This window comes from Anarhichas minor, unplaced genomic scaffold (assembly GCF_050575085.1).
Source record: "Anarhichas minor isolate MPS153535 unplaced genomic scaffold, ASM5057508v1 ptg000049l, whole genome shotgun sequence".
Lineage (NCBI taxonomy): Eukaryota > Metazoa > Chordata > Actinopteri > Perciformes > Anarhichadidae > Anarhichas > Anarhichas minor.
The window spans coordinates 3,412,673-3,439,650 of NW_027466495.1; the positions used below are offsets into that span (position 1 = coordinate 3,412,673).

The 26,978-nt window shown below is 46.3% G+C and overlaps 1 protein-coding gene across 7 annotated transcripts; it reads right to left on the minus strand.

The window, feature by feature from the left end:
• Positions 1-280: 280 nt before the first annotated feature.
• dennd4c (DENN/MADD domain containing 4C) lies at positions 281-26,551 on the minus strand. Of its 7 annotated transcripts, none has more exons than XM_076112280.1 (34): positions 26,279-26,551; positions 16,610-16,920; positions 14,020-14,272; positions 13,858-13,927; positions 12,860-13,029; positions 12,460-12,701; positions 12,230-12,296; positions 12,044-12,102; positions 11,064-11,208; positions 10,633-10,808; positions 10,350-10,450; positions 9,868-10,080; positions 9,168-9,313; positions 8,916-8,954; positions 8,484-8,614; positions 8,236-8,368; positions 7,876-8,082; positions 7,632-7,760; positions 7,345-7,483; positions 7,078-7,227; positions 6,801-6,911; positions 6,553-6,684; positions 5,378-6,477; positions 5,053-5,245; positions 4,846-4,943; positions 4,576-4,751; positions 4,310-4,468; positions 3,940-4,138; positions 3,727-3,837; positions 3,485-3,622; positions 3,217-3,334; positions 2,734-2,890; positions 2,515-2,579; positions 281-2,356 (listed from the first exon to the last, which is right to left on the minus strand). In XM_076112280.1, exons 2-34 carry the CDS (start codon positions 16,906-16,908, stop codon positions 2,220-2,222), a joined length of 5,763 nt encoding a protein of 1,920 aa, XP_075968395.1. In that variant the 5' UTR covers positions 16,909-16,920; positions 26,279-26,551; the 3' UTR covers positions 281-2,219. The 7 variants fall into 7 exon arrangements, with proteins under 7 accessions (XP_075968395.1, XP_075968394.1, XP_075968398.1 ...); XM_076112279.1 differs by lacking the exon at positions 26,279-26,551 and adding an exon at positions 21,431-22,527; XM_076112283.1 differs by lacking the exons at positions 16,610-16,920; positions 26,279-26,551 and adding exons at positions 14,376-14,589; positions 14,694-14,898.
• Positions 26,552-26,978: the final 427 nt, after the last annotated feature.

The window sequence follows — 26,978 nt, forward strand, 5'->3', positions numbered from 1 at the left end:
AGATGAAGGAGACGGAGGAAGATGTCATTTAGGAAAGGAAGAGTTGGGAGGATATGGAGGTAGTAATGAGAGAGCATGACAATTTACTTTGGGAGGGAATTTGATGCTGACCATCAAATGAAAAAAGGAGTAAGGACATCAAGGCCTTCGCAGAAGTACTGACAAGCTAAAAGCAGCCATCAGAAAGATTTCAAAAATAACATGAATCACTGGAGCTTCTCACACGCGGCACTGAACAAAACAAATTCTTATCAGAATAGAGACAAAAAAAATGGATACATTTTGTTTTTCAATCAGTTCACAAACTCGTTTTATTGCAGCATACATAAGTGTAGACATTCAATTCCTTTCCACAGGACGGTAAGAGGTCACCTAAATCTATTGTTACAGAACGGTCTCTTCTGTACATCCTCTGCCATGAGGAGGTCAGATTTACAAAGTCAGTACAGGATGAGATCCTTTAAGACGGATTAAAAGGGGAAGGGAAGGCTGTTAATCATAAAAATGCTAAATTACACCGTCTGCAATCCAAATGTCAATGATACAAAAATAAATAATTGAGAATTACGTTTTGTTTCGGAGCAAAAAACGACTGTGTTAATTGTTTTCATGTGGTCTCATCTCATCCTCACCCTGGGTTAAGGTCAGGTTGTGATTGATACAGTGCAAATTGGATATTTCACAATATCATTGCGTCTGTACAAAGTCAGTCCATCTACACCCACCTCCCCAACAGCTCATCATAGCACTCTGCTTGCTCCTGTCCGTTTCTGCATTTACTGGAATGTCGTGCTGTGAAATTGTTTCTTTATTTAACAGTGTCAGCAGTACTGAAGAAGCCCCCGTGCAGCATAAAGCTCTAATTGCTACCACTAACCATAAAAGCAATCTCGTCTGCAAATGGTATACCCAATTAAAAAAAATAATAAACTGGTTTGTTCTATGCTAGATTAAGGCGTAGCCCCATTACGTGTGAGTTTTACAGTTCTAATTCAACATTACAATAAGGCATATTAGCTGAACGAGTAAAGTATATTATTGTTAAAAGACGCAGATATTAAAAACACAAGTTGGATTGAATGCTCGGTCAGCTGTCTGTCCCCGCAAGAGAACACACGTCTTTGTTTTAAAGTGTGGGAATCTGTAGCGTCCCATCGATGCGTTTGTGGATAATAGCTTCCTTCAATCTGCTGATTTCATTCTGTATGCTGCAGAGATCGCTAATATTTCTTTAAGACCTGTTTTGATTGCAAGGCATCTGGAATGTTGCAGAATCCATTTTTAGTGATTGATAATTAGTGATTGTCCTCAGTCCTCTCCCATTTACGCGTGTGCTTCCAATGCATATTTACACAGAGAGCCGCGCTCTGATCCTGTACACTTACAATGAAACAAACTTGAACATTCATTAAGACTCGGATCACACAAACAGTCAAGGCATCGAGGAAAAACCCTGCTTTCAGATTTCTCCCCCAAAGTAAACATTGTAATATGTACAAAAAGACGGGTGGACATGAGTTACTGTTATTTCTTTCAAAAAGTGCACAAACGAACAATCAGGGTACGTTCAGTCTCAAACAACTTAGACTGATGTAATGGGGAGACAGCTGGGACAGATTTAGGCAAAGTGGGCAAAAAGGCTACAACACACACACACACACACACACACACACACACACACACACACACACACACACACACACACACACACACACACACACACACACACACACACACACACACACACACACACACACACACACACACACACACACACACACACACACACACACACACACACACACACACACACACACACACACACACACACACACACACACACACACACACACACACACACACACACGATATATATTCTGTACAATGATTTATCAATCTATACACCATCTGTAAAGAAGCACACCTCAACTCGACCCAAATAATTCACTGCAGCTCTCCAAGCCACTTACAGAAACAGTCCCTCCTGTAAGTAGCTGCTTGGAAAGCCTCTGAAAAGCATCATACGGTTGTAAAAAAAAAAAAAAAAAAAAAAGCAGACGATGGGCATCTTCCAAGACGAGCGGAAGAAGAAGTACCATGTTCGGGCAACTGGAGGTGTTTCAACACTAAATCATTTTGCGCTCACACCCCGGGCCCGCCACCTGTCCTTCCCTCCTGCTGTCGCAATTGACCAGTCCGATTTTTTTCTTTTTTGTGTGTCAGATGACGGGGGTCCCGAAGCATTTAAGGCAGCACTGGACGCTGGGGCTGGGCAGTTGATCGATGCGGTGCAAAGACTGGAGCTGCTCGGCGCTCAGTTCATCGTAAGCCAAGCGGTACTCCCTGTCGAAGGCCTCTGCAGGTACACAGAGAGATTCACAAAGTCAGAGAAGAGAGTAAGCATCTTTTACTCTTTAAGGATAGTTAGTAGAGTTTCGTATATGAAAACCATTAAAAGGCTAAATGATACAACCTTCAGATGGTGGTGTGATGGAACTGGTTGACTTAACTTACCTACGTCGATGTTCTCCTTCCCCAACGCCACCAGTGAGAGGAACAATATTTCTCTATAGATACTCCTGAGAGAAATACACAGGACACAGGACATGAGACATGAGGTGCTTTCATTAACATTACACATATTACATACACATGTCCAAATGCTTGGCGGGAAAAATCTTGAAGAAAGGTTAAATTGGACACATTTTTTTAAGGAGGAGGACAAAGACGGACCTCTGCCTTTTGACACCCTCTGGGCGCCGTTTGATCTCTCGGATCAACAGGTTGATTGGCCCGTAGACGTCGTTGGTCTGGATGTTGCGAACAATCGTGTTGAGGAGGGTACGAATCTCCTGGTGGTCCGTCGGAGCCAGCATCCCCTTCTTCTCCACTGGAAAACAACACAAGCGCCATCAGAAAGACTGTTATCCTGTCCTTTTTAGTAAGGAGCCTCAAGTCTTCTGGCCAACAGTGATATTGTGACTTTTATTGTGAAGGTTTCGGCTAATATTAAACCCATAACAGCATACTCTATGTCAAACATTCATATTTAGCTCAATTTGCGACTAATACATCCCCACACTTCCTTTGTGACATTGCAAATACTTGTCTTTGTCTCTCCCTAGTGGTGTAGGTAGTTTCTACAAATAAAAAAAGACATTAAGAATCTTCATATAGTAGCATTAAAAGTGTATGATTCTGGATGTCAACACTCACACAAGGTCCTCCAGAGCTGGTAGAGGGGCTCTCCATGTTCCTGGTGTAGATTGATGTTGTCCCACAGGAGCTGGACGTATACCTGCTTCGTGTCCTGGGACAGTGACGTCAGGGGCAGCTGCAAAGATAAAACCTTTAGTTATATTACGGCAGAAGAGACCACAAAGGAAACATCTCAACAGTCTTGAGTAAATTGTTTAGGACAGGATGAGTTCGATGACTAATAGTGGATGACGAATAATGATAGATGACCCGTTAAGTCTCTCACCTGTACTCCCTTGTTGCAGTGCTCAGAGGTAAGGATGAGGCCAGGGAGGTGAGTGGGAAGGTCCAGGCGACGGAAATACCAAACCAGGTTCCAGAAGATGATGGGGTGCTGGCTGAGGAACTTGTGGGTGTAGATCACCTGGTTGGACATAGCAGAGTAGCTCAGCAGCTGTGTGGCAAACGTTTGCTGTAAAACCGACTGCAGGATCGCACGCGTGTGTGTGTGTGTGTGGGAACTTTTACCTGATCGCCCTCGTTCTCCAACAGGGTCTCCAGCTCCTTGCGCAGCACCAAGGGGCTGAGGTACGGTACGGACACAGGCTTTGGGTTCGGCCTTTTAGTCCCCATGCCATCCTGACAAACACACACACAGATCATTTTTCACTGTACTGCAGCTATGGTGGTTTTGGCAAAATATCTACACACACTGGTTTTGTGACAGTAAGGAGGACTGACCGACACCTCTTGCAGGCTGCAGGGCAGGCTGGTGGTGGAGACGCCGTGTCCAGGTCTCTGGGAGTAGTCCAGGCTCTGCAGCGGGCCACCGACACTGTTGCTGCGCGTCAGTGAGGTCCCACTGCAGCTCCGCTGCTTCCCCGCTGCCTGGTGCTCCAAGAGACCTAAGGGGTCCGACTGCACCGGCTCTGAAATCAGACTAGAAACACAACAGGCAAAGAGGACTCAGGAAAAGGTTCTGCCACAAAGTATTTAGCTTGAGGTTAATACGTTTGCAACATCATCATCATCCTGGCCATGGCTTTTTCACATCCGGTGTCAAACTGACTTCACATGTCACAACTTTGAGGGGCTTTCGTTTGGCGTGTACCTCTTATGTGCTCCAGGCAGAGTGTCTGGAGTCTCCCTAGGTTCCTCTTCAGGGAAAGCGATAAGGTCTGGGGTCTTTATGTCAGCTGAGCTGCTGGCTGTGGGCTGGGCACTGGTGCTGTGGATACTGTCTCCTGAGGCACTGGGTTTCATGTAGAACCTGAGATGGAACATTTTTCAGCCAGTTTGTATGTGACTCTCTCAGTTTTATACCTCATCTTAATATTACTTTAAGATAGGTACACAGGAGAAGTGACAGATTCTTACCCGGTCGTAGTTCGCAAGTCGTGAAACTCGACATGCAATAAGGGAAGAAAGGCTGTCTGACAGAAGGGACAGTTGGTGTTGAGGTTGGAGTCATCAGCTGTCCAGCCTGCCATTATCTCCTCGTCGTACACCAGGGCTTCACAAGAGCGGCACTGGGAGCAGCTGGACATCAGCACCTGTCAGCAAGGAAATGTGTCCAACCGGTTAGTTACGGCCATGTACGTGCTGGCGTAGAAAGCACAGCAGTGCAGCACAGAGCAGTTTACTGACCTCCAGTGCACAGTTCTGGTAAATGCTCGAGGAGGAAGCGTGATGCGAGGAGCCTTGCTCAGAGTCTGGACCCCTGCCTGCTCGTCCAGGAGTTGGATCTGCGGATAGAGCCAAAAAAAAACAAACGAATTTCACAGGCCAGCGAACATCATCGGGCCCTTTTCTTTCTCTCCCCACATATACGTGCACTACAGAATGAGTGCTTACGTGTCTGGTGGGTCCCTCGGCCCGTGTCACTGCTGCCACTGCTGCTGCCCAGGCTGGTGCAGCTCTGGTGGAGACCGTTGGCCACCAACCCCGGGATGACTCCTCTCTCGGGGCTATCATCTGCTTCATGTGCAGCCAGCATGTGTTCATCCATATGGGACGGGAAGCCGCCGCCACCCTGAGCTTGTTCTTCCTGCGGAGTAAAGTTAGACGGGATTAAAGAGGATTGCTCGAAATCATCAGCGGTGCTGACAAAATTCTGGGGGGAAAAAAATGATGCAGCTAATAAAATAAAAAGGAAAAAGCATCCTTTAATAACACTCACCTCGTCATCCGAGTAGGAGTAAGCTGAAGCAACTGCTCCCCACACTTTGCTGGCCACATTTGCCGCCTGTTTCATGCTCGACCGAAGCACATCTATCTTAGGTCCCGACAAGAGGTGGTCCATCTTGATGCCTGAAATGGAGTTGATGACCGAGCCCAACGACCCCCCCTGGGAGGACTTGACCAGCGCCGTCAGCGAGGACGATCTAGGACCGGGGCTACCCGTTGCGCTGCCGGGGGTCTTCGTCTTTGCTGCGAAAGTCTTGGAGCGAGTAACAGTGGTGGGGCTGCGCTTGGGTGTATCGCCTGGGGAGCCAGTTGGAGTTTTGACAGGAGGCACGGGGAGGCTAGACCTGCGCTCCAGAGACTGTTTGGGCTGTGGGGGGTCAGTTGAGTCTTCCTGGGCCTGCTGGAGCTCCATGCTGGAGGACTTCACGCTCAGGGGGCTTCTCAGGCTCATGTACATTTCGATTTCCTCGGCCAGGTTGCGGGACACCACAGCGGGCACGGAGCGCGGCGGCTCCTGGCTGCTGATAGAGGCCGACTCGTCGCTCTCGGTCACCAAGAGGGAAAGTGGGTCAGCACCCACCTCCACGTCTGCCCTCTCCAGGGTCGGCACTCGCAACCCCGGGTCCTCCTCGCTTGTTTCAGTGTGTTTCCTCTCTCGGTTCACCATTTTTAACTCCGTCCCGTCTAGCTCTTCATCCTCTCCCCTCCCTTCTTCTGCTGCCGCTCCTGCTGCTGCTCCCTCTTCCTCTGGCAGCTTCACTAATGTCAAGCCCTGATCGTCTTCAGGCTCTTCCTCCAGGTCTTTAAAAAGTGCTTTGGACACAATATTCGGGGGTGGACTTTGGCCTGCACAGAGCGCTGCCTCCAGGATTCGGGCATCGGCACCCATCTGACTGGCCATGTGGTCCACGCCTTTCTCTAGGAGCATCCCAGCGCGGGTTTCAGCGCTGAAGCTACAGCTGCGCTCACCAAAGGACTTATTCCGCTGGTGTTGAGTCTGGTTAGCCACACCCCCCGATGGCAGCGAGGCGTCGTCTCCTGGGAGAGACACGTTATCAGTCTTGCTGTGTCTCCTGAACAGCTTCCCTGTACCTGCAGAAAACATACAGATATAGTGAGGGTTGTCCTTTTCTTAATTAAACTTAAAGACCTCCTCTTTCTCCTCACCTGCTTCCCTGCCACCATCAAAGCTCCCCGTGGACAGCTTCACAATACTGGGGACAGGCGAGGGGACATCAACAGGACTGGGGGGCTCTGCTACTACTACAGCACTGTCCACTGAGCCAGCAACGTCACCTCCTGGTTATAAACGTACATTGTCAAAAGAACAATATAAATGTACAAGGAAGAAATGGGGTTTCTATTGCAGACACATTTAAATGCATAAGCACTGGAATGAGAGAAGCGTTTGTTACCGTTATGGTGCGCTCTGGAATCGTTTCTCTCCTCAGTGGACAGGACAGCTGAATGTGAAAGCACCTGGTGCAACTCATCCTTGGAGCCGTAGCCTTGATCAGACTGCCGTCCTGCGGAGCACACAAATCACACAAACCATGCTTTAACTGCTGTGGCCACTGGCGTCGCAGCCACTCCAGATCTCAGCAGCAGTCAGAGCCTCAAAAAACGTACCAGCAAATGTCGTTTTTTAAAGCCTTACACATGCAAAACCTGTCAACTTGAGTGGATCAGTACCTGTGCTGCAGTGGTTGTCTGCTGTGTCTTCCATGCCGTGGCTGTGGACGAACAGGTCGTGTTCCTCGCCGTTGACCTCACCTGAGCTGTCAGCACTTCCATGACTCAAACGGTCAGCGTCGGTGACTGTTGACCCGCCTATTGATGCTGCTAAAGACAGAAGGACACAAAGAAAAAAAAAAATGGGTGAGAAACAAGGCAACAGACTGAGAGGAAACGGTAACAGTGTCTCCAATTATCCAGCCCTATCATAATCTATGTTCCTACCTGTGGTGGGTTCCTTCTTGGAAGGTGTTCGGTCCACAGCGTTCTTGAACTGGGCCACTCCACGAAGCACATTACGAAGCTTGGTCCACATAAAGAGACCACTGCGGTTTCTGCTCGGCCATGGGCTCTCTAAGACGGCCTGCAGAGGGAGCAGACAGAAGGATGAGGACATGCGTAGGTAGACAGAAAGTCTTAAAATTGTCGCCGAAGTGGCTTATTGTCGTGCTTACATTTGCTTTGAGCTACAATAAAGATATATTTTAGCAATGTAAAGTGCTGCAGGTGACCTTGTTGTAGTATCCATATGTGATGGCGTTCGGCTGCACTCCAGCTTTCTTCATCTCAACCAGGACTCGCACGGCCATGACAGGAAGACCCCACACACCACAGAGCTGCATCATCACTCTGTAACACACCTGATAACCACAGAGATAAAAACATGAGAAAAAGCCACAAATAATGACACAAGTATTTCACCATGAGACAAAGAAGGTTTAAACATGAAGAAATATTAGTTAACTCTGACTGTACCTCATCCAGCACCTCCACCTCAGTGGTCCTCATCTTCAGGAGGACGTTGTACGCCTGCTGCATGGCACGGCTTTTGGACTTGGAGAGTCGCACGGCTGCTGGCAGGCAGATGAACCACAGGCTGTAGCAGTGACTGAACAGACAGCGGGCCCACAGCGGAGGGTTGGAGTGGAAACGCTTAGCCATCTTGTATGCTAGCTTGATCTCCTGTTGGACAAGGTGGACATTTAAAGCATGAATGGTTTGAAGAGTGCGATAGAACATCTAAAATAAACATCTGGTCCCTATAGGCAGATGTGTTCCAGTGACAGGGCATTGCTGCTACTTCTTCCGAGTGTGACTGTGCGAGCATGTGCCCACCTGTTTCGTCCTCTTAGCCAGTAGCGCAGGGCTGCTGGACAGACTGGCCCCCGCTTCTCTGCTGCTGAGCGCCGGGCGGAACTCCCTCGGACGGTCGAACAGCTCCATATCCAGCCTGGGGAAACTTTTATAGCTGGAGGATGAGAAGTAGGATTAGTGCAAGGTCACGTGCCTCAGACTTTTTCTGCTTTGGTATCAATATTTTTCTGTCCAATAAGGATCGTCTATACTACAGGTTTAAGACTTACGTGTATCTGGGGGCAGGTTCAGTTCCATCGCCCACTGGAGGTTCGGGGGGCATGACAAAAACAGTGTGTTCACTCCTCTGGGACTCGTCCAGCTCCAACAGTCTCGTGTCCTCAGATGACTCTCCTTCAACCTGCAGCAAGGATCGCATCCAGAGCCTTAGCGATACAGACTTGACTTTTACAGAAAGCGACCTCGGCAGGTCATTTCCTGTCTGATGGCAGGAAGTAAACAACTACAAGCGTAACACCATCTATTATGCTTCTCCAGTTAGGCAGTGAAAGACGTTTTTTAATCCGAGGTTAGGATTCAAGGGTGAGAACATTTATCGCAGGGAGAAAAAAGGTTAATCTAAATTACCTTTTAATGTTAGTCACAAACACAGAAACAGCAAGGCGTGAGGAAATCTGATTACAGTGTAAGCCCAGTTTTACCTTGGTGCCCTTGTCGGTGATTTTATCAGAGGGAAAAAGCTGCAAGAAGAGGAAAGAGAGCAAAGGGACCAGAATGAATGAGAGGAAATTTTGACTTCCTTACACACCCAGTGGACCAATGTTATTTTGCCAATAAAACATAAAACAAAGGGCCGTTCAACCTCCGGTGGAAGAGGAAAAACAAAAACAGCATAAAACCAGAGTACGGCGTGTACATATCGGAGACCGGCATGACGCCGGTTAGGTAATCACCTTCTCGACACAGTCGTCAAAAAAGGCCAGGCCGGTGTCCTTGTCACTGACAAAGGTGCACTCCTCGATGAAGCGGATGAATATCTGGGTCTTGGTGAGCTGGGAGTAGAACTTCTGGTGGGCTCGGTCTCTGCTTTTGAGAAACCCTGCAGGAAGGAGAGGACAGATTGTGTTGTCACTTCTTAAGTTCAACAGAAATCTACTTTGAAAAATTCACATGTCATTCTTATATTCACCTCAACATGTTATTATTAAATGAATGTGTCGCTGTTAAGACAACAGTATTAAAATATGCTATGTTACAAGCCCTTTCCTTCACTCCATCTGCATCGATCTCTCACAGTGTAGGTGAATGGAAGAGAGACTTAATTTCCCAGAAACAGACATCAGTGAAGTATTTTTACAGCCAAGGAGAAAGCTGATCGATTTGTAAAAACACTTAAGTTGAGTGATAAGTTAAGATGCTCCTCGAAATAGAAATGGCAATAACACTCAACATTAGGTGAAGCTATCGAAATTAAGGCCGGTAAATAAATTATGCAGAGGTTACAAAGCCGGGAAGCTATCAACGCACCCAGGTTTCTATAACATTAGGCTGTGCATAAACAAAACCATTACCTACATATTGATTTCTATGGTTTTACACATCATCCACCTTCATTTTCCCCTAGTTCCACATAGCCGTCACTCTCTTGCTCACCTTGCAGGTCGTAGAGGGAGTCTGCAGCCGTGGCCTTTTCGGAGGGCGCCTGGGTGATGGGTTTGAGGTAGTAGCGGTAGCCCCTCAGGATGGAGGCCATGAAGCGAAGGAAGGCCTCCTGGATTTCCGTCTCCAGGGCAGTCTTCTTCTTTTGCCAGGTGAAGTCCGCCTCGTCCACCGCCGAGTCTTCCTGTGGTGTTTGACGTACTGAAACTATAAACACACAACAAATTACAAGGTCGATTTAAACAACTGAAGTAAATTCTGATAGTGTTATATAAAAGGAGGCGATTGGCAAGGCAGTACATTGAAAATGATGCACATTATTAAACCAAGTACTATTAAGATTTACATATATAACTATGGATATAAGTATGGAGCCCCGAAAATGACTAAATGTAATACAAGTGTATCTTTTTTGAAACAGGGAGTTGTCTGACGTGAGGTTTCAGCTACAGGAGGAGGGGAGATGCTGTTCGTACCAGTGGCCAGCTGGTGGTGCAAGTTGCTCAGTGTGTTCATGAGACTCTTGCCGGGCTTCTTTGGCAGGTTCTTCCAGTTGCTGTGTCTCTTTTCGTCAGAACTGTAAACACACACACAACACCACAATGGCAGTTAGCTGGAAGTAACAGGATAATTTGCACTGTGCTCTTGGTTAAACAAATGTGTTGCTGCAATATTTGAGATCGTTGAACTTTACGAGAGCTGTAAATATATAGTAAAACGCTGGCAGCGACATGGGTTTAGTATCAAAGCACAGCATACAGGTAGATAGTGTTGGTGTCCAGATCCACACAGACAACATCCGGCGGGGGGTCGTAAAGGTCGAAGTAGCGGGAGTCTACGCCCACTATAAATGGACAAGGAGCATTGAGGACGCCTGCTAGGGAGAGCGGGCACAGGGGGATGTAGGGACACTGCCACTGGAAGGGGAAGATCATCTGAGGAGAGACAAGAGAGAGAAGCACAATTAAGAGCTTTACATTACAAGCTCTGGAGGTAGAAACATTGCAACACTTTAAATGCATTTTGGGGACTTTTAAAGATTTGGACATCCTGTGTTTTCAAAGAGGCATATTTGGCAAAGTTCAGTTAATATCTCGATCCAAACTAAATCAAAAAGCAGCCGATGCTGCTGAAACTCAATCTCGTCAGTAAGCACCACTGAACATGTTCGCGTGGTGGATGATACTCACAGCCACCACAGCCTCGGCCACTCCGGTGAGCACGGCGGGCCGCAGTGAGTGCAGCAGGATCTTGCTCTCCAGCAGGATAAAGTGCAGCAGTGTGGCGCAGTTCTCCGAGCCCAGATTCATCAGCAGAGTGCCGTAGTCCGCCCCGCTGACAGGGAGAGAGAGAGCACAGGTGAGATGAGTGAGTCTGTGCAGAGGGTGGAAAAAACAGGAAGCCGGGGAGAGGAGACATAGGGGATGAAGGGAGTGTGAAAATAGGGGTTCTGAGTTTGTAACTAGAGACAGATATTAGATAAGTAGGGAGAAAACAAGGCAATTAAAAACATACTAATGGTAGATAATGAAGATCCAAAAAGAGAAACAAATAGGTTGAGTTCTTTCAACAGTTTTAATTGTTAGTATTTTTTTTATCAACTTACACACATCTTAAAATATAATGTAAAACAACAAACCTGCAAGTCATACTTGCTTTGTGATGCTCATAATGAAAATCCTCTGTTGTGACTCTGCAACTGATTCAATTTGACAGGATGTCCAGTAGTTTCTAATGTTGTTAAGAGAATTTGGCCGTTAACTTTCATTTGATCAGTGTGGCCAAGAATCTACTTGATCCACTGTTTACATCTGCCGTCATCTTGCTGGGGACTGTTTCAGAACCTGATATGACCTTTTAGAAGGCTTGTTAATTGTGACTCAAAAAGGCAGCCACAGCAGTGTTATTTTTCAACATTGAGTTGGAAATAATTTAGCAATTATTCTTAGTTTTAACAAAGGCCTGACAATCAACATTTTTGTGGGTTTTCAATGAAAAAAAACAAACAGCATGCAGAGTTTTGTTTCCATTTCAGCTTGAAATAGAAACAAAATTGTCAATGTATAAAGAATAAATTGAAAGTGTCACCCAATGTTTGAAAAGAAAAAGTATTTCAACAAAGTAACATATTATTTATTGTAAAATCAATGTGTTAAGTTAAGCATTGTACCTGAGTGGTAAAGGTGTACACACAGGCTGGGAGAGGACCAAGGTGTCATACACCGAGAGCTGAGAGGAAATAAATACATAATGTTCATGGAAGGAATTATTAAAAACTAAATTGTACGCATGGTAAAGAACATATTTGACTCACAACATTATCGCAATAATAAAAAAAATAGAAAAAACATGTCACCTGGACCAATATTCTTGGCCTCTGAGGGGAAGGAAATGACACATTGTGCATGAAGTGCGAGATGTGCCTGTTGAGAGAAATACACAAAATGTGGTCTTTAAATTATCTTCAAAGAAATGCAGCCACCACATTTAACCTATCAAAAGGTGAACTTTGAGATGTGCATATTGGCATTAATGTCCCCAAACAACTGATATAAAAATGTCAAAAGTTGCAAGCAGATTTTTTACTTCTCAATAGGCAGCGGGTGAGGGCCGGAGAAGGAGAGCTTGTAGAGGAACATCAGGAACTTGCGGAAGGACTCAAAGAAGGGCCAGCGGGAGAGCAGGCAGATGCATTTATTGCTGTTCACGGGCCGGTTGGGGATCACCTTCTTCTCCACCGTGGTGAGCAGGCCCAGCTGGATCTTCTGCTTCTCGCTCAACTGATCCACCGGATGTGGCTCGTAGAACTGGATGGCTGATCCATACACCTGGAAACAGAGATACAGACAAATTCATGAATTCAATTTGTGGTATTTTTTGGCTTCCTGGCCAGTTTAACTTCGATAGAAATCTGTTTAACAATCTTTCAAAGGGCTTTTCAACTGTAGCCCAAGCCACAGCTTGCTTTTGATTGCTGCATTCTCACCTTTTCACCAGACGAGATGGTTAAAACAAACGTGGAGAAGATGGGCATAGGGTCAGGCGTGTTTGGTGCCCAACACTCGATCTTGGCGCCCATCGGCAAACAAAACAGAGGGACAGATTCTGACAGAGGAAATGACTCATAGTCCTCTTCTGGGTAACGAAAGATGAGACCTGGAGAACGGGGGGGGGGTGGAAGAGAACAAATAATTATGGCTTTATTTCTTTGCGAGGATTAACCAAAAGAGGCTCTAAGAAAAGGGAGATCAGTGTTTTTCAGGTCTGATGTAAAGTGCTAAGTACGATACTCGGAAGTTTCAGGAAGTAACTGTTCTACTTCACTGAGTAAACTGTTTGGTGAGATGTCGTTCCAACAAGACACACATTCTTCTGTGAACATGCGCATTACACAAACAAGCCTGCAGATACACAAATACTGGGCGTGGCAGGAAGTGCCGCTGTCTGAGATGAATACACAGCCGCCTCACAGGAAAAAGGCCGGACAAAAAGATAAAGCCAGCATGTGTGTGTGTGTGTGTGTGTGTGTCGGCAATGGGTGTGTGAGCATGAACACTGATTATACGCGTGTTACACAGCGAGCTGTTCCAAAGGCCAATCTGTTAAGGAAGCGTTCAGTCAGTGGAAATGTCACACAACAATTTAGAAATGCCAGCTGCAATAAGCAAGAACTATCTCGTGCAAGATCACAGATGCACTGAAGGTGCCGCTCGCCTGAGCTTTGAGACAAAGATGCAACAGAAGCCGATAGAGACAACACACAGAGCTGCACTATTTCCAACTACACTGCGTTTTTTCATATCAATACGTCAGAAAGACAAGTTATTATTATGGCAAAACATCTTTGACACCAATTGTTATCATAAAGGGAGTCTATTTACACCAGGAAACAGATGAATATGTTAGAAAAACATAAAAAAAACATTAACAAAAAAGACTACTGTGAACTTTTAACGTGGTAAACCATCAGAGACTTTTACTCACCAGCTTTGTAACTGATGGAATTGGATGCAGATACGGATTTCTTGTAACACAGGAACACATTGGAGCCCCACTGAAAGGTTAAAAACATAAATGTGACAAATCTGTTCCCCAAGGACGGATGGTGCACAAGTGCTGTAGCTTAAGGATCACAGTTGGACTCACCATGCCACAGTTGAGGTTCTTGTCGACTTTGCAAAAGGTATGTGGCGGTATCTCCCCTTTGCTCGTGACAATGACGCAGATGTCCGTCACCGCGAGGGAGTTCTGAGGCTGGACGGGCGGCGCTCGGCGTAAGGTGATGAAGATGCGCTGCGAGGTGGCGGAGCTGTTGTTGACGTTGGCGCAGCGGCCGTACGGTGTGGCCTGGATGATCTCGCAGCCCTGGATCAGGCGCTCCTTACCCTCGTACAGCACACTGGTAAACACAACAAACAGTAAGCAAAAAAAACACATTTTGTGTAAAAATAGAAAAATATCATAATTTCAGTGTGTTGCACAAGAAAAAACCAACAACCAACACAATGAATAATGGATGTTTTCTCCTGTTTCACAGCGAGGATCAGTGTGCGGTCAGCGCCACGGACTTTCTTCCTAAAGCGCTGGTTTCCCTTTGAGGCCTCGGTGAGGAGCCCGTCTTCAATGGGTGATGTGATTCAGACCTATTTACCAACTGACTCATTCAGATCCCAGACAGCAAAGGGGAAACTTTCACATCAAGATTCTCATATCCAGCTAAGAGAAAAATAAATGCAAGAATATGGATTGCTGCCCAAATGTTTTGTGCATCACTAGTTGCAGCAAAAAAGTTGCAGTCAGGAAAGCAATCAGTTTCCCACCATGTTGGATTTTTGTCTTTTGCATGACTGCAGGGCTTCTATGGCAGCATGCTCCATGCGCTCCCATTCCATCTGGACAATGCCACGTGGGAGGCCAAAAGCTGCGATCGCTGCCCTCTTTAAAACTAAGACCCCCTCCCCCCCCCCCTTTAAAACTAATTTATCTTGTGCAGGCTACAGGGCAGCCATCGCAGATACAATAGTCCTGCAACACTCCACTTATTCTGAAAAGAATGCAGGACAAACCCAGAGAGGCCAGGAGGACAGTTGCCAGCAAATTCTCATTTAGGCAAAAAAAAAAAAAAAAAAGAAGCCCGGCGTCCTAATGGGCACAGTGAGTCGTGACGCTTTGGAGCCCCCCCCGGGCTCTGCTCCGCTGGCTTCACTGGCAGAAGGAAGAATGAATGATTTACAGGTTGCACGTTTTTCCAGTTATTCTTTCGGTGGATGACGACCAGCAGGTGGGGACAGGAATCACATGAAGGAAGGCGCAACATGGCCAAACAATATTTACTGACCTTCTGTGTTGTAGTTCAACCAAAACAGAATGGTTAGGAAGTGAACCACACCATAATGCATTTGATTATGGTCTCTTTATGATATCCCTTTTTTTGCAGGGACACAGAAAATAGATCTGTGAGATCTGTTATTCAGTCTCATTAAACTGCATGATTGATTTGGTGCTTCACCCGATGAGAAAAGCAAAAACTATGAAGCGCATGCTTCTATTTCATCCACACCATATGTCTGTTGGCATGGTCAGCAGGATTGCGCAACCTCTTAAAGGAAACACGACTTGACATCCGATCTGCAGGGTTTCGTGAGGGGTGTTACGTAGTTCTGTAGTTTAAATGCCAAGTTTTAGCAGAAGGGGAAACACGTCGTCGACACGTGAAATCAACCAAATGAATCACAGAACAACGTGGATTAACGCTCAATGCGTTGCAGTCTTGTTCCATCAATGAGAAACCTGACATTAGCCGGGGGATTCTTTCAGAGAGTGAGCAGAGACTGACTGGAATCTCCAGTTTATTAGCAAGAGACACAGAAAGTTCAAGGTGTGTAGAAAACTGAAACGCCTCAGGCTGTTGCATCATTGCTCTCATTAAAGCGTGCCTAACAGATACAAAGCACTCGTGATGAAATGCGGCTAACGTTCTCTCGGCTCCTCTGTGAATAAGTAAAGAGCAGTTGTAGCTTCAGGCTTACTGGATTGGATTAAGTAAAACATGACGGGAGTTCCCTTTTCTAATGTGATATAAGGAAGCAATTGTATGAATGGATAGGAGCCAAGAGGTGTGGCTGAGGAGGGAGAGCTCCATGATGCAACGGGGCCGAGTGAATGGAGCAGTCAACGCACCTACTTCCTTCATCCTGACTAAACGCTTTGTCATCGAAGTTAAATCTAACATGACAAACACAAATGTTAGAAACATTTTCCTTGATGAAATTATTATAATATATGGATTAATATATCACTATAAGTAGTGACTGAACACTCGGCCTTTATACAGGCAGACATTAGCCGCGGTTTACTTTAGCTGCTGGATGTACTGACGTTACAACCAAACTCTTCTTCACTTCCCTTGAAGTCAACAAGCGACGAGCGGTTCTCGATGAACTGGATACAGCGTTGGAGGCGGGCCCTCCTTCATTCTTATGTTCTTTGGTGGCGCGTAGAGCCAAAACAAAAAGGTCAGACTGCCAGGTATAAAATGACCGTGTTTACTTTAACCCCGCCTCCCAACTGCTCATTCTTCCCTGGCTCACATGAGGAAGATAACTCTGCATTCAGCTTTAAGTGATTTAAATAAGATCTATTTCAATCTCCAAACTTCTTCTGTCCAACTGAATGATTCATACCAAGCTATTATCAAAACCAGACTCCAAACTGTTTATTGATTTGTTTTACTCACCCAACGTCAATGAGCGAGGACTTCCCCCGACCCCTCTTGTAGCACAGAAACAGCTCGGGGCTCTTCAGACTGCCATGATTGAGGTTGGCTGGCTGGCCGCTGTAGGTGCTGTCGATGCAGGTGAAGCCCTCGGGGACCGTTTCTCCCGCCGACCGGTTGATGACGGCCAAGTCGGTGATGGGCGCTTTGGGCCCGCTGGACTTGGTCTCCGACAGGTCCTGCTCCAGAGGGGTGGACTTGTCCGTCAGCCCGGCCACTACAAAGTAGTCGGTCACGCGGTGACCCTTGTCCTCGATCATGGCTGGGAGTACCTGGAAAGAAGTAAATAAGGAGGTATGAGATTCATTTAGAAGGAGATTCATACACCGGTGGCCTGGAGTCATGAAGGCCGATGTTGAAACAGCCCTTACATCTCGCCACGGGACAGCGGGATGGATTACAAACAGAATGTTAAGTAATACTGTGGCAAAGGCAACGAAAGGATCCTTTACGACCGCTGCACCGCAACGAAGCAAACAAACACAAGGAGTAAAGAAGGGGACTGGATTTGTTGATGTTCACGGACGCTCTTGTCATTATATATCACCGCGCTGCTCCGGTTATGTTGAGAGTTAAAGCTCCGTTGGCTACAGAGAGCCATGGCAGAGCAGCCGGGCCTGGTGGAATGCTAAGAAATGCCACCGTCGGCATGAATCAAGGAGACACCAAAAGTCTACAAAACACTTGAAATGTGTGTCTTTTGCCATTTTCTAATGAATGTATGCAAGCAATTTCCCAAGTATAGTCGGCGTTTCCGTTTTCTCGTTAACGTTTGAGTCATGACGCCAAATAGTTGATGACTCGGTAATCGAATGGACATTAACGACATAAAGACGCAGAGTTTCCATTTAGCTTTTCACAAGAAATGAAAGGGCACTTTTATCAACGCGCTGTGCCAATGAAAAGCACTTCACTTATCAAGCCTGGTCAAAAAAAACAACAACAGAGAGCAACTGGTTGTCTAAGGAGAAAAAAGAAACTTGAAGCTGACACGTCAAACGTCTTCTTCAAAGGGCTGTTTTAGGGCCAACACAGGAAGTTCTATTTTTCCAGTGGTGAGTCAGCTGTGGTGGGAGGGGGAAGAAGAAGACGAAGAAGAAGAAGAAGCCTCTTTGTGCGGCAACATCGAGCACAGACAGCTCTGGATTTTTATGACGCAGATTGAGAAGTGTCAATTGTAGTTTTTCTTCCATTTCTATTTTGGACTTTTTCCACCAGTCAAGACGATCACACAAGTACAGGCATCTTGAAAAGGCAACAAAGTTGTCGTGCAAAGAGAGAAACTAAAGGTTTCTAGTTTCTAGCAGTGTAGCTGGAGGACAGGAGTGCATGTGCTGGCGTCTACCGGCTGCAACGCAGTGCAGGACATCCGCTGGCTGGCGCTGTGGAAGGGGAGGCGGGGAGGCAGACTGACCTGCCTCGGAGGGAAACTGTTCAGCACGACAGCAAACAGCTGACACGTTACACACACTTTCCACACAAAAACAAAAAAATATTTTTCTAGACTGCGAGCCTGCTTTTTTAGATTTCCATCAACTGCACAGCACGCGGTCTTGGGACAACAATGGTGTGTGTGTGTGTGTGTGTGTGGAAGAAAAAAATGTTTAATTCTTAACCCGTATTTGAAAGCCTTATCTGATTTAATGATGAATTAGTTGAAGTGTAGTGCCAGCCTCACAGCCTCATGGCCCAGGTGGCTTTGAAGAACTGCAGCTGGATATTTGCCCAGAAAATGGCCCATATTTTCCCTTTTCCTTTTGAAAACAATGTCGGGAAATCAAGAGAGCAGAGAGTGTAACCTTATGAACACAAGCCTCGAGCGGCAAAAAAACAATACGGTTTCATGTCATATCCAAAAGCAGAGACTGGGCGACTTCCACAAACAAACATGGCAATAAAAGTGCATCAAGGAAGATTGATTCGCAGGTAAAGAAGAGAAACATCACACGGGATCAGCATTGTGGTATTTTTGCTGTGCTCGTTCCAAAAGTAGGACATTTACTCATTCTGAGGAATGTCACTGAGACTTATTTGTTCTTGTAAGTAAGAGTCGTAAAAAGCCCAAATGATTCCAGATGGGTGTTTTTTTTCGCTAAACAAAGAATAAAGTTTGTCCCACTCCAAGATCTTATTTTATGACGATGCGCAACAGCAATCTGGAGACATAGAAATGTTTGAAGACTCAATGTTCAAAAGCAAAATGCTGTTTTCAGACTATTTGTGCTTTATGACAAACCACATTGCTAAATGTGGTTTGTCACCAAAGGCTGGCCAGTAAACGTACTCTGATGGTCTACGTGTGTGTATGTGTGTGTGTGTGTGTGTGTAGTGAATCAGTCTGTTTATGGCTGAAACGAAACTCGCAAAACTGAACACACCTGTTCCACTCGCGTATGAATGAGGTAGAACGATGATGAAATCAATAAATGATTCATGCTTCGAGGTCTTCATCAGATATTTTTAAGGCGGTTGTTAAGTGCAGATGTCTATGCATGGGACATAGTCCCACACTTACTACATTAGTGCAAATAGAGAAGCCCACAAACCACACCGAGAGCTGAAAGCTGTGTGGAAGCATATGGCATCTAACCAGAAGTTAGAGTTCCAGCTACTCGTACGGATCAGGCAGTGCGTTGCACCTGTTTTCTGACACCTGTCGTGCACCGATAACATTTTCTCATTGGAATACTGCTGATTTCAGTCTCTGTTTCGACTGTTAAAGTCACACACATGATGCCCAGCAGCATATAAGCCAAGAACTGTTTTTGCTTTGCCAGGGGGCGGCGAAACAAGTGGTTACCATAAATTGACACGGCAAACTGGTGAGCAGATAACCTGTGGTTTACACGCCCAGCAGACGTGTTGCAACATTAGCTTTTACTTGGAGTCATGCGTCTTCCCACCTGACGAACACAACACCAATCGTAACCCCTGTATCATGATGCGTATCGTATCGCCAGATTCTCGCTAATGCACAGCCCTTGAATTAGCAGGTCTCAGGTCAGCAGGAAGGGATTGGATGTGGGTGTCGTGGCTCGCTTTCTCACTTCACAAAAGACCAATTTTTGATAATTTATGAATTAACAACCCAAGTCTGCTGAGTAATTTTAACCTTTGTCACAAACATTAGCCTCTGCAATAAGTCTGCTCTGAAATGGTAATATTGGTGTGAAAACATCAAGGCTGCGAGTCACACAGCTTCCCAACAGCACGGGTACAGATCACCACAAAGTGTCACAGCAGGGAACAAAGTAGAAGAAACAAAAAGAGAAAAACAAACACCAGCCGATCCCTTTGGTCCTGAATGGGCTTTGAACGCTGCCGGTGAATCAAAATGCACTGAGGACATTAATAAACATGGTCACAAATGACCACCGGCAACACTGAATTGAGTAATGATGTTTCCCTGCTAGGGCCAGTGTTAGCTGTGCACACAACTGGAACACCTTTGTGCCGGTCCCCCTCTGCCTCCACAACACACCCGACCACATCCATACAAATATCTCTTTGAGACAGCCCGCGATAGATAAACAGTGGCGCTGCCAAGGCAACCCAAAACCCCAAACAATGCCCGGCTGCGAGACCCTGAGCGGCAACTAGTGTTACTCCGGCTGAGGAAATCGATCTGCAAGTCTTTCAAGGGTACATTTAGTATGGCTGCCATTGTTCTCTGTAGCACAGCCTAAAAAAAAAGGCGAAATAAAGTCCAAGTCGGACCTAAAATGGCAGAGAGGGCTTGTTTTATTGTCTGGCGAGCAAATAAAACACGATAGTGGCCATAAACGGTGGTGGTGTTGACAGTGGATTAGACTAAAGAGCTTTAAAAGCTATCGTAAACAGAAGGGAGCATAACATTAAGGATTTTTCCGCCCTTCACTTGTGACAGCATGCAGGGCGGGAAAAAAAACATTCAGCAACCTCAAGGCATAGGCCGTGAGGCTTCTCGGGTCGAACGGTAAAACCGGTGCATTACATTTTCACAGTATTAAGTCTCGTGTTGAAACTCGAGCCTCTGCCTCCCAAAAAAAAGGTTGCACTCTGCTCTGCCCCTCCCTTCCCATGTGAGAACCTGTTCCTCTGTTAGTCCTGAGCGCCGGCGATCGAGTGTCACGCTCTTTGTCTGGGTTGCAACTCAGGGAGCGAGGTCACTGGGACCCGTAACAAAAATACTATGAAGCTCGAAGAGGACACGTACGCTGACCCGCTTCCTCAAAAAAAAAACGGGCTCTGACTGCCCTGTAGCTTTGGACTCTTAAATACACATTTACATTCACTTCCAGTACACTGTCACTTTAAATTTTGACTGTACACTTACTGTTTGTTTATTCATCACTAGAATTAGCTCAAGCTAGGTTTGGCATATGATGAGCAGGACTATTTAATGGTCATTTTGACATCAATGGAATAATATAACTTGATATTTATTTCATGATATTAAAGGTAGACTTCATCCACACAGTGCCCACTTCCGGCTCAAACCTCGGCCTTAACACTTTGAAGTGATTGACGCACTTTGCTTCAAAATTCACACACGCTCTTCTCAGAACCATAACTCAAATTTTAATAAAAAGGACATTGCATACGCACTCTTGGAATCAGCGCAACTTCCTTATTATTCCAGAGCATGTTTACCAAAAACCGACGTGCCAAATGACAGCATCTCTGAGTATCCTAACAACTTCCTCTGCAAAATAACAGCTTGTGGCATGACTAAGGGTCATAAGCCTCTGAATAAAGAGAGTGAAAGCCAAGCAAAAACAGCCACGCAGGACAGGTTCTTACCATTCAGGCCGCACTGACGTGACGGGTCCACGACTCGCTTGTCTGCTCTCATCTTACCATGTTGAGAGCACCACAGATGCTCCAACGAGCTAACTAGCATAACAGCTTACTTGAATGGTGGTCATAGAAAAATGAAAAGAAAACATTGTTTACATATTTCAGACAAATAAATGAAGCCCACAACATCAACTGCAATGCTCTGGTTAGCCATTTTTACCAGCTGTGGGAAACAGAAGTACAAGTTTGTTGTTTGTATCTGATCTTTCGAGCTGCTCTGTGATCAGCATGCAGGGGACGGAGGCCTATACTGTTTATACTCTGAGAAGGCAACACAACTTTGGAAGGTGTGCTGGAATACAAGGAGATGCAATGAATCCCTGCCTCCAGTACAACAGCCTATTCTTATTGAAGTCAGGAACTAGTAGTACAAGAGGAATACATTAACATCTCAGATTAGCAAGACCAAGCGAGAAAGTTCCACTTATCATCTGAGGTATTGTATTTTTTTTAAAAGGTTGTTAAATCGGTGATCACTCTCATTTTTTAAGATCCTGAGCGGATCGTTCCTCGAGGCCCCTGATTTCCCTGCACTGGAAACTCTTGTTCTCCGACGGCGGCACTGGTCTCAACTTGCTTGCGACCAGTGCCAAAGGCTGGCTCATGCAGCCCAACAGCCCCCCGAGGGCAGAGGAAAACTCCTTCGTCCGCCATGAATAAAAACTGGGGAGGTCCTGCTCTACAAACCTGGTGTGTGTGTGTGTTTACTTTTCGCACTTGTAGGGCGTTAATGGCGTTCACCTGGCCGGCCCCTTCACTTCCGAGGTACCAAATTCAAAAGAGGGACCGAGACATGAAGGGGACAGAGACATGAAGGGGACAGAGACCGAGGCCGACGTAGAAACAGAGATTTCTCTATTTCAGGACACAGACTGGAACCCCCTTACTCCATCTCCCCCATGGCCTGCCCCACAAATGATCTCATCCCTTTTCACACAAAAGAGCCTGGAGGCTAGTACCCCCAGGGGTGAAAGAGCCTGCCTGCCTGTGTTTGTGTGTGTGTGTGTGTGTGTAATGCTGGACAACAGACAGTGCCGTGTCTGTCCCGGTTATTTCAGCAGGAGCCACGCCATGCAGATCCACTCACAGCTCGACTGAAACAGCAGCTGAGCATGACACACGCACAGTTGTCATGCACCGAACCCTGGGACACTGCAAATGAGAAGAAAACGCAGTGTTTACAGAAGCGCGTGCAGAATGCAGTAATTATACTGGGCAGCGGGCCGACCCCTCGGGTATAAATAGGAGAGGCCGATCCTTCGAACCAACCCTCTCTATTGTGACAAGTGTGTGCGTGTGTGTGTGTCTGAGCTTCTCTGCAAAAGGAAAAGCTCATTTTATTGAAGCTGTAACCGCTTTCAACACATTACCCCACTGACAGCTCCTGCAGCACCGGCGTCCACCTCAAGTGCCACTCTGTACCTCCGCGCTTTGGAGGGTCCGCAGAGCAAAGTGGTCCTCCCTGCCACCTGTCATCACAGCGGGGCCCGTTAGCGGTGAAGGCCGAGGCCGTGTGAGAGGTGCCAATGAGGTGACGAAACCTCCATTTACTGGAGTGGCGTGCGGGTTTGAGGGGGAGATGAGCTCAAACCCAAGCCAGTTGCGTTTGCTTGTTTGATTGTGTTCATGTGGCGCAAGGCGAGCTACAGTGCGTGCGTGTGTGTGTGCACATAGTTGGCCGCCAAACTAGTCTGTAAAAGTGAATGGAATGAGCCACATCGGCCTTCAGTTTACGACACAGAAAATAAGTCTGAATGCCGACAGAAACGTGCTTAAGTGCACATGATAAAAAGCAGGGGATTTATTTAACTGTTCAATATTTGCTGTTCAGAGTGTTTGAGAGGTGGAGCATTCACAGCCTCTGTGTTTTTTTGGGGGGGGCTTCAGATAAGCCTGTGTGATAGCCTGTCACTATCATGTCCATATACTAACGACCTCTCTCTCTCTCTCTCTCTCTCTAGCTCTGCACGGCCCGCACAAAGCAAGAGGCCAACGGTGAACTCGGTTCCACAGATGCTAAAACGTAAAATCTAAATTTCATTTCGGGACTGATGATAGCCGTCGACACGCTTCTCAGAATAGGCATCCGACTGCCAAATCACACAGATAAAGTTTGCTGCTTTTTTCATTTCACTTTCTTCCTTTGGAGATGAGCTGTTCTGCTTGAACTGAACATGTTACTGAATCAGTGTCCTGATATTTTTAATTGTACCTTTACTAAACATGTTCACATTTAAGAAATTAGATTACTTGAAACATAATTCTCAAAACTGTCCATTAATTAACTGAACAACTGTTTCAGCACGAGAACAGACATCCACTAAAGCCCATCACAGAAGGCCCACGCTGTTCCCCTTTTAGTCATTCATCTCTATGCAACGGCACTGTTTTGTTTCATGTTTTGTCAAGATAACATCAAAGCAGGCCAGAGCAACAAGTTACTAGCGACTAACAACTGAAGCTGAAAATGTGCCTTTTCTTCCTTGTTCGCCGTGGGTCTGTAGTTTCCCTGAACACGTGATTTAAGACGCAGGTGTGCTTCCAAGAGAAAGTGAACACACTTGATCCGAAATATGACAAAACAACCAGGGCTGGTTAGACAACGAGAGCTCAGAGCAGCGAGGCTCAAGCGGAAACGTCACAAGACCGCCTCTCCCTCCTGGAGCGTGACAGCCCGGCGGACAGAGAGCATTCTTTCCACTCTAAGGAGAGAGGGCAAACTCATTGCCCTCACTAACTAGCTGGGCCCAGAGCGGCTCGAACCCGGGCCTATCGAGAGAAGACCACTGAGACACTAGCTGGCACATCACACCAAAGTACAAGGGTCAGAGGAAGGGAATAAGTAACCTGAGAGGAGGCTTTTAACCGGCTTATGAGATCCTCCTTGTTGCTCTTTGGCTAGAGACGACTGTCTGGAGTTAATATGTCTTAAGACGTGCAAACAGGCGGCTTAAATGCACCGAGGTGTTTCAGGTAATGGACTCGGCAAGACAAGAACTTACATCGCCAGCAGTCTCGGTTTAAAATCGGCAGTTATTTCTGGCTAATGAAGTAGAAACACCAATTAAAAATGTTGTTTTTAATAGCAATGGTGAGAGAGAAGATCAGCGCGTCCTTGAGCGAGACGATGACTCCCTACCGGCTCTGGTGCTGCCGACGATGATCTCGAGCCTCTTTATGGAGGAAGGCCTTCTTTGCACCGTGTAGTAATAAATATATATGTGACCATTCACAGATAAAACACTTGAAATAGTTGTAGAAGTTGAGGTGTTGGAACGCGGAGTTGCAATGTCAGTCAAAGTGCAGGTGATGAATTGACGAGGAGGTATGAACAGTCAGAAGTTGCAATGTCAGCCAAAATTCACCCTAAAGTGTCCGTTTTATAAGTGCCAGTTCAAGTGCAGACACTGAAATATGATGTCAGTTGAAGTGTTGGCTGACGTGTAAGCTGCTGCATTACCGCTTGAGGAGCGGGACATAAAATCGGTTGAGATGTTAGTTGACTGACTTCACTGAAGAGCTCTGCGCTTGTGTATCACAGCAGACATGTCAGAAACGGTCACATTTGTTGCTCTTTGGGGGGGAAACACTCCTCTCACTGAACCACTGCATTTTCTCACACCCGTCAAAATCCCCAAAATGTGACTTTTAGCCTAAACAAGCACCGAGTCCTTCAACAGCCCCGCTGCTGCTGCTGCTCCCTTTCGCCGATCTACTTCCCTTCCCTTTGTCACCTGACAGAGCCTTTGAACGCCCCGGCGGTGGTGACAAAGTGCAAGTTCAATGTACACAAAGCCACAGTGGAGCCGTGACCTACTTTCTACCTGCTGCCTGTAGCAGTTAGTAGGAGGCAACGGTCAACTCCACTCCTCTTTTCCAGCCGCCGTCAGGGCCGAGCCAAGGTCAAGAAAGGCATTTCTCTTCTTCTGCTGCTGCTGTGTTTCCACGTCCGTCAACCGCCCCGGTGCCGATGCGTTCCTGCTCGAGCAATCCTGCGGTTATTCAGTTATGAAGTGGACATTCCTGCAGCCACCTCAGGTAGCAAGAAATAAACTTTAAATATGATCAGTACAAGAGGAAGTGCCATTCCAGGCCCTGCTGGGACTTGTGCCTGGACTCTAGTAAAGGGAACATCACAGGCATGCCATGAATCACCAACGCGGTGATGATGGGGGGGGGTTAGTTAGACTGCTGCTGGCTGGCAAACAGTCAAATGCTGAGGCGTCGATATGCGAGCACCTCCACAACACAGGCATCTCACGCAACTCTGTGTCCTAGTGTTAGGGTCACACAGATGCAGACTTTGCATATTCAGAAAGAACCCTGGGTAAAAAGCGAGTCACGTGCCATTGGAGCTGGTCAGTAACTGCTCCCTGGCTTGCAGACACCTGCAAGGTTAGACAGGCTCCAGGAGAGCAGAGTCTGATTATCTGGCGTCAAGTAGGGGGGAGAGAGGAAGAGGAGGAGGAGGGGGTATTGTATTCCCAACTGTTGCATCCGACCTATAATCGGGTCAACTTTCGAGCAAGAAGCACACATCACCACACATAACAAAAGAAATGTCCTCCTGTGTATCAGCCCGTGCAGTGATACGTGGCTGCCTCTCTTTCCGCGGTTGGAGAACACACGATGAAAGGTGTAGAGGCATATATACGGAAAATATACGATATGTTTAACAGGGGAACTAATACTCACACGCAGCTTAAATAGTTTAACTTCTACGTCTTATTCTCACGATAAACTCCGCAAAGTCTCAGCTCTCTCCACGTTCAAACATATAAAAACACTTACCAGCTGTTTACACTGCGGCGAGAGACAATGTTGACATGTAGGCAACTTGCTGTTTTTTTTTTACCCGCTTGGTATATTCCGTATTTCTATTTCTGCAAACAGGTTGAAAACGGCACGGCGGGCGCAACAGAAATAAATAAAAAGGCACTTCGCAAATACTCCTTTGAAACTTTGCTGGACACTTCTTCGCCACACTTTCATCTGAAGTTGTCGGCGGAGGCGGGCGCCATGTTTGAGACTGCGCTGATAGTTTTGTTAGTGGGCTTTCTTCCTAAACGTCTCTCTCTCTCAGGCTGGACCCGCCCAGAGAGGAGAGGCCACAGTACGGTCCTTGCTGCGACTGACGGAGGCTGGCCTCCGGGAGCGCTGTCAAGCTAGCCGACATAAAACCAGCCATTTCCGGTGTGCCATTTCAAAGTAAACATGTGGGTCGCAGTTTTCAGAATAAAGTAATTTATTTTTGTTTAACACAAAGGGACATTGTCAATAAATATGAACTGTTAATTATAATATAGTAATTAATAGTATTGGTAGTAGAGGCACTACTTACTAACACAATTACAATATATTATATAACACATTAGTGTACGTTATATATTATGTCTTTTGTTTTATTAATTAGTCAAAGTTGTTCTGCCGTAATGTGAATTTCCCTTCTGGTAATCAATTAAGTGACATTTTCACACTTACTACAATGAAA